Genomic DNA, 7191 nt, shown 5'->3' on the forward strand with positions numbered 1-7191 from the left:
TCTCCCCACATCTCCCCATATCTCCCCATATCTCCCCATACCTCCCCATACCTCATACCTCCCCATACCTCCCCATCCCTCCCCATATCTCCCCACATCTCCCCATACCTCCCCATACCTCATACCTCCCCATACCTCCCCACATCTCCCCACATCTCCCCATATCTCCCCATATCTCCCCATACCTCCCCACATCTCCCCACATCTCCCCATATCTCCCCATATCTCCCCATACCTCATACCTCCCCATACCTCCCCACACCTGCCCACATCTCCCCAGATCTCCCCCTAGGTTCGAGAACCACCGCACGGCCATCTCCCCATACCTCCCCATATCTCCCCATATCTCCCCCTAGGTTCGAGAACCACCGCACGGCCGCCGCGCACGAGACGCACCTGATCGCAAAGATCTTCGTCTTCTTCTTCATCGACTGCTTCCTCTGGTTCTTCCTCCTCGCCTTCTTCCAGATCCCGTTCGGCTCGCAGATCGACGGGCTCCTCCACAAGGCGAGATCACGGGAGATCACAAGGGAGATCACGGGAGGTCACGGGAGATCTGTGGAGATCTCACAAACTCAAGGCCGGCGTCGTGCCCCGACCAACCCGTGACCCACCCGTGCTGGTCGTCATAATTCACAGCCACGAGGCATGAGCCGGGCCGGCGTCTTGCTCACAGCAACAGCGCGTTGAGCTCGCGCTCATGACGCAAGTCCTTCGCTCCCCAGGCCGGTGTCGTGCTGGACAGGCCCTTCGAGCGGTCGGACTGGGTCCCCCGCCTCGGCATGACCATCGGTAAGACACTTCCTAGACACTTCCTAGACGCTTCCCAGACGCTTCCCAGAAGGGCTAGGGTCCCCCGCCTCGGCATGACCATCGGTGAGACACTCCCTAGACACTTCCTGGACACTGCCTAGACACCTCCTAGACACTTCCTAGACACTTCCTAGACACCTCCTAGACACCTCCTAGACACTTCCTAGACACTTCCTAGACACTTCCCAGAAGGGCTATCGGCGTGCCGTCCTCCCAGCAGTCAAGTGTGAAACAGCGCCGCCTCACACCTCGAGCTGTGAACAGGCGCCGTCCTCTCCCTCACGCAGTGGTCGATGCCCCTCCTCGCCCCGACTCGGTGCCTCGTCTCCCGACACGAGCCAGCCGAGTCCGTACCTCCCTCAAACAGGTCGATGCTCCTCTTTCTGGGAAGTGTCTAGGAAGTGTCTAGGAAGTGTCTCGGAAGTGTCTAGGGAGTGTCTAGGTCGATGCTCCTCTTTGCCGACGCGTACGTCCCCTACTGGTGGTCCGCCCGCGCCAAGCGGCGCGAGGTGCGACCTCCCCGCAATCTCCCCACGATCTCCCCGCCTGAGGAGTCGCGCGCGATCTGCCCCAATCTCGCCACGACCTCCCGCGACCTCCCGCGACCTCCCGCGACCTCCCGCGACCTCCCGCCACCTCCCGCGACCTCCCGCGACCTCCCGCGACCTCCCGCGACCTCCGGCGACCTCCCGCGACCTCCCACGACCCCTCGCGACCTCCCGCGTCCTCCCATGACCTCCCGCGACCTCCGGCGATCTCCCTTCAGGCGGAGCGCGCGAGCAGCAAGCCCCCGCCTCCGGGCGCCGACCACGCCGCGCAGGAGCGCGATCACCTGTTCACAGCACCTGTTCACAGCTCCTGTTCACAGCTCCTGTTCACAGCTCGAGGTGTGGACGGGACGCTGCCCCCCCCCACACTCTCCACCTCGCCGCCTGTCGCACCGCAGGAGCTCGGGCGGGCGGGCGGGGGAGGCGCGCGGCGTCGGCGGCGGCGGCGGGCGGGCGAGGGGTGCGGCACGATGGCGGAGGTGCTGTCGCAGGTGCGAAGGAAAGAAATGGAGTAGAGTTAGGAAGGAGGGGCTGCTACGTGGCAGCCCGAACACATGGTCGTGTGAACGACACGTGCTTAGTTGCCACATGCTTCCTGCAAGGTGGCCCTGCCTGCGTACGACCCGATCCTTGACTACTCCGGCATGGCGACAGCAGCGTCCGCGTGCGAGCCCTCGCTTCCATTACTTAAGAGATTGACGGAGTACTTTGTTACCTGCTCCAGGTGACGCACTTGTACGCACGTCGCCTCCATTACTTAAGAGATTGACCAAGTACTTTGTTACCTGCTCCAGGTGACGCTGTTGTACGCACGTCGCATCCATTACTTAAGAGATTGACCAAGTACTTTGTTAACTGCTCCAGGTGACGCACTTGTACGCACGTCGCCTCCATTACTTAAGAGATTGACCAAGTACTTTGTTACCTGCTCCAGGTGACGCAGTTCGGGTACGTCGCCTTCTTCGGCGTCTCCTTCCCGCTGGCGGCGCTCGTCTGCATGCTGCCCACCCTAGAAGCGGAAGACCTCCCCATATCTCCCCGTATCTCCCCATATCTCGCACCCTAGAAGGGGAAGACCTCCCCATATCTCCCCGTATCTCCCCATATCTCGCACCCTAGAAGCGGAAGACCTCCCCATATCTCCCCGTATCTCCCCATATCTCGCACCCTAGAAGCGGACGACGTGCTCTTGTCTCCCAACCAGCGCCCGAGAGGACACGCACTCGCGCGGTGCTCTGAAGACACTGCACAACACCGTCCTCCCGCCGCGAGGCTGGCGTGTTCAGCACGTAGGCTGCACACGATGCTGCGCCTAGTACCAGCGTATCTAGTGTGGGTTCAGTCCCGTGGGTGGTGTGGTAGGCTGCACACGATGCTGCGCCTGCGCTCGAACGCGCTGCGCCTTACGCAGCTCTCGCGCAGGTGGTCTCCCCCATATCTCCCCCATATCTCCCCATATCTCCCCATATCTCCCCATATCTCACGCAGCCCCCTCCGGGCTACTGCAGGCCGCGGCCGCAGGCGGTGGACGGTGTCGGGCTGTGGGCGACGCTGCTCTTCTTCGAGGCGCATGTAACACCACTGAATAGCATGACTTCCACGCCTCGCTTCTCCCGCCTGCGAGAAGAAGTAGCTCGTCCAACAGCACACTCGTAATCATGGGCGACGCCTCGCTTCTTCGAGGCGCCACCCCCTTGCCCTACCTCCCCTCGCTGCGCGAGAGGAGGTCCGGGAGCATGTCGCGGTCAGGCGCTCGTGTGCGCGCTCGTCAACCCTCTCATCGTCGCCGTCTCGAGCGACCAGCTCGACGCGCGAGATTAGCCGAGATTCGCCGAGACTCGCCGAGATTAGCCGAGATTCGCCGAGACTCGCCGAGACTCGCCGAGATTCGCCGAGACTCGCCGAGATTCGCCGAGATTCGCCGGGATTCGCCGAGATTCGCCGGGATTCGCCGAGATTCGCCGGGACTAGGCGCTCGCCTGCTGGACGCACGAGCTGATGCGCGGGGACGGCGACTGCGGCGGCGGCACCGTCCCAATGTCGGCTCGCTTCCTGATCGCGATCGCGGCGGAGCACGCCCCGCTCGCTTGCACCCGAGATTTACCCGAGATTTACCCGAGATTTCACGCGAGGGGTAGGCCGAGCACGTCCTGCTCATCTGCGCCGTGCTGCTGTACAAGCTGCTGCCGCGCGAGACGGCCGCGGTGCGCGCGCAGCTGCAGCGGCAGGCGATGAGACCACACAGCCTGTCTAGCTGCTGAATGCACAAGAATTGCGTCGGGAGTCTGAGATCGGAATCCTTTCTTCACACCACAGGCCTTCCTCTTCAAGAAGCGCTACTGGGAGACGGTCGAGGCGCGCCCTGCGCATCACACACACACACACACACACCTCCTCCGACGGCACGAGACTCCCCCTCCACCCCCCGAGACTGCCCGAGGTTAGGCAGAGCGCCTCCTCTCGGGCGGGCCGTCGACCGCCGGCGCCGGCCGGCCGCGCGCGGCGTCGGGCTTCCGGCTGCACGCCGGCGGGCCGCCGGCGGTCGAGTACGACGCGCCGTGGGCGTCCGGCTCGGAGCTCTCGGACGACCTCGACGAGGAGGAGCCAGAGGCGCCGACGCCGCCGCCCAGGCCCGGAGGCGCGTGCGAGTTGGCCGCGGTGTCGCGGCGCGCGTGACGTGGCGCGTGTGACTGTCTTTTGTTGGTAGATCTAGACGGATCTTCGGTGCCCGGGTAACGTCAGCGAGGTAGGGAGTTTTTCGCCGTACATAAAGTGGTGCCCCACTGCCACACCACAGCGCCTTGGCGACCTTCCCGCCTAAAGCTAAACTGGCCCACTCGCTACACTCTAGCACGCGGCGGATGAGGGATGCACACGGTAATGGTTTCTTTCACGGTGTGGTGTACCTGTGAGCTGTGTTAGTGCCAGTGCGCGCCAGTCCCGTGCCCAGTGTCGTGCGAGAACGTTGCATAAGAGTTTCGGAACGAGGCGCGTGTGCGTAATGCATGTGGCACGTGTAGATTTTTGAAATTCCGCCTCAATATTGATGCCCCAGAACTGACTGTGAAATATAAAATGAACTCGGGGGCACGGGACGCGGCACAAACGGGGCACAAACGCCAGGCTAGAAAGACGGGGAGGCACGTAGTACTCGTCGCCCTGAACGGTTGCCCAGGTTGTGGAGGGAGCAGGCGGACATCGCTTCCAGGGGGGGGGGCGCGCTTCTGCTCACACCACATGCTAGGGGGGGGGGGGTCCGACGTCGTGGACTGTCTTTGTATTGGTAGATCTAGATGGTATACCCGGGTACGTCAGAGTTTTTCGACATAAAGTGGTGTGCCCCACTGGGCTCGAGGCCCCCTTGTGGCGGTATCCGACGATCGGGCGGTGGGACACCTTGTGGCTACGGCTCTAGTTCCAATTCACTCTGACACGCTAATCAGTAATCTTGAAAACGCGTCCAACGGAGCTCCGTGTTGCTCCCAGCGGAATCCCCCGCGCTTCCTGCGGCCATGGCCGATGATACTAGTATGAGAAGTCATCTGGCTACCGCGAGCGCGACTCAACTCGCCGACGTCGTCCGATGATTGTGCCTCAAAGTCAGCCTCCGGAGGCTATCGTGGGGTCGAGCCGGCGGTAGCCGTGACATGTGGTTCCACCACCCCTCGCAGGCTTTGCCTCTGACCGCCACCGTTCCCAGGCTGCCTAATGGGATGGAAAGGAAGGCTGGACGAGCGTATAGAAGCGTGCTCGACCTCGTCGTGGCAACCTGCACGGCAGCGCTGGTAGGCGCGATGAGCGTCGTGCCACCTGACCCAAGACGGGTCGCAGGCGTCGTACCGAGCGTGTCGAGACCGTGTCCCCTGATGTGATCTGCACGGGTGAGTCACGTCGGCGTCAAAGGAGCGACGTGCGACCTGTCAAAGCTTGATCTCCGATCTCAGCGGCGTCGAGTCGTCTCCGTCACGGACACAGAGGCCCCCCCCGGGAGCAAAAAGAGCTCGTTTTCCCCCCCCCCCCCCCCCCGCCCCCGCCCCACCCCTTCTGACCCAACACAACTGCAGCCTGATAATTGGCTGTCTCCGACCTGACTCCGTTTTTTGCCTGTGCCTGGCAGAATCCAGGAATCCAAAAATCGCAGGTCGGAAATCTTACAGATAGAAGAAAGAAGCCTCTCTGAGTGTGCTGATCCACCTTCGAGGCGTCCTCCGTGACGTCCTTTCCCAGATTCTGCTGTTGCCACTGCGTCGGCGTATGCGTTTTGGAGGCCATATCCCGAGGGGGGCTCCCACACGAAGCCCGCGGGAATTCTTTTTTATAGAGACTTCGCGGCACTCCCTCTGTGATCGCGGCTCCCGACTCTATTGGCCACCAAATATGCCAGACATGTCGCTGGAGCAGCGGCAGCACGCTCTCTGTGCCGCCATTGCACCGCTCGCCGTCGCCTCCCACCTCCTCGGCCTCGGTCTCGGCTACCTGCCTGGCATCGCGATCGCCCTCTCGCTGCTGCCGCTGCTGCGGCCGGCACTCACGATTCCAAACGCGGTGACCGTGGCGCGGCTGGCGATCCCGTGCCTGCACGCGATCAGTCCTCTGGCCAGCCCGGCGGCGCGGCTGTCGGCGGGGCTGGCCTTTGTGGCGCTCGACTTTGTCGACGGCGCCCTCGCGCGGTGGCTTCGCCAGACGTCGAGGTCCGGCGCCGTGCTCGACGAGGAGGCGGACTCGTTTGGGACGCTCGTCGCGTCTGCCGAGATGGTGCGCCGCGGCCTCGTCCCGCTCTGGCTCGCTGCGCACCAGGGCCTTGCGCACTACCTCTTCCTTCTCCTGCGGCTGCGGCTCTGCCCGCACTTCTCCTTCCACTTCCCGCTCGCTCGCTCGTGCGCCGGCGCGATGGGCGCCTGCCTCGTCGCCGCCTGCGCCGCGGCCGAGGCCGGCGCGCCGGCGGCTGCGCGGGCGCTCGGCTGCGCCGGCGCGGCCGTCAACGCCTTTTCCTTTTCGATCTCGTGCCGCCAGTGTCGCGGGGGCGGGTGGCGCACCGAAGCGAGTGTCTACGCGCGTGTGGTGCGCGGATGCGCTGTAGGTACTGCCAGCTCGCACGGGCGGCGGTCAGGGGGGCGAGCCGCCGCCGCAGCGCCGCCGACCCCTCCGCCACGCCCCCGCTTGCCCTGAGCCTCGGCGCGGCGGGAAGAGAGGAGGGGGCGAGCTCGACTAACTAGTGAATTCAGTCGGGGTGTGATGAATTCCTCAGGGAGAGAAGAGGGGGAGCCGAGGTTTGTCTTTGCGACGGTCGGGTCGCTGGCGAGCTGCAGCGGTGGGCACGGGCCGCGAGGGTCCACCCCCCACCGTTCAACACCAACTCATAGCTGCAGCTCGCTCCCTCTCCAGGCGGCTACAAGCGCCTCCTCCTCACCTCGCTGCTCGCATCTCTCCCCATCTCTCCCCACATCTCCTCAGGCGGCTACATCTACGAGCGCCTCCTCCTCACCTCGCTGCTCGCATCTCTCCCCATCTCTCCCCACATCTCCTCAGGCGGCTACATCTACGAGCGCCTCCTCCTCACCTCGCTGCTCGCCCGCCCCGCACGCTGGACCGCGCGGGTCGCGCTGAGGACGTGGCGCGCCGCCGCCGCCGCATTGCCGTCCGCCGTCGCGCCGCCGCCGCCGTGGCGGGGGGAGGCAGAGGTCTGGGAGCTACGGCGCGACCACGCCATCTTTGGAGGCGGCGGAGAGACGGCCAGAGAAGGTGGCCGATTCGCCCTCGCCCTAGCCCTCGCCTTCGCCGATGGCTCGACTAGCCCTCGCCCTGGCCCCCTAGCCTCGCCTAGCCCTGG

The 7191-nt window shown here is 64.3% G+C and overlaps 2 protein-coding genes across 2 annotated transcripts in view; both read left to right on the top strand.

The window, feature by feature from the left end:
• The window catches only part of EMIHUDRAFT_414306 (hypothetical protein), a gene marked incomplete at its 5' end in the record, with an annotated part of 5430 nt that extends 1335 nt beyond the window's left edge, over positions 1 to 4095 (top strand). Inside the window, 15 exons of the mRNA XM_005789476.1 lie at positions 338 to 507; positions 726 to 792; positions 1078 to 1102; positions 1256 to 1322; positions 1580 to 1633; positions 1760 to 1852; positions 1964 to 2008; positions 2296 to 2360; positions 2724 to 2783; positions 2870 to 2927; positions 3111 to 3170; positions 3333 to 3434; positions 3506 to 3589; positions 3678 to 3716; positions 3802 to 4095. Coding sequence (XP_005789533.1) covers positions 338 to 507; positions 726 to 792; positions 1078 to 1102; positions 1256 to 1322; positions 1580 to 1633; positions 1760 to 1852; positions 1964 to 2008; positions 2296 to 2360; positions 2724 to 2783; positions 2870 to 2927; positions 3111 to 3170; positions 3333 to 3434; positions 3506 to 3589; positions 3678 to 3716; positions 3802 to 4068 — 1256 coding nt within the window. The 3' untranslated portion in view covers positions 4069 to 4095. The remainder of the gene's footprint in view (positions 1 to 337; positions 508 to 725; positions 793 to 1077; positions 1103 to 1255; positions 1323 to 1579; positions 1634 to 1759; positions 1853 to 1963; positions 2009 to 2295; positions 2361 to 2723; positions 2784 to 2869; positions 2928 to 3110; positions 3171 to 3332; positions 3435 to 3505; positions 3590 to 3677; positions 3717 to 3801) is intronic.
• A 1643-nt stretch (positions 4096 to 5738) lies between these two features.
• EMIHUDRAFT_252203 (hypothetical protein) lies at positions 5739 to 6441 on the top strand (the record flags this gene model as incomplete). Its single annotated transcript, XM_005789477.1, has 2 exons — positions 5739 to 6238; positions 6375 to 6441. 2 exons carry the CDS (start codon positions 5739 to 5741, stop codon positions 6439 to 6441), a joined length of 567 nt encoding a protein of 188 aa, XP_005789534.1.
• Positions 6442 to 7191: the final 750 nt, after the last annotated feature.

The sequence above is a fragment of the Emiliania huxleyi genome, assembly GCF_000372725.1.
Source record: "Emiliania huxleyi CCMP1516 chromosome Unknown EMIHUscaffold_1274, whole genome shotgun sequence".
Classification (NCBI taxonomy): domain Eukaryota; phylum Haptophyta; order Isochrysidales; family Noelaerhabdaceae; genus Emiliania; species Emiliania huxleyi.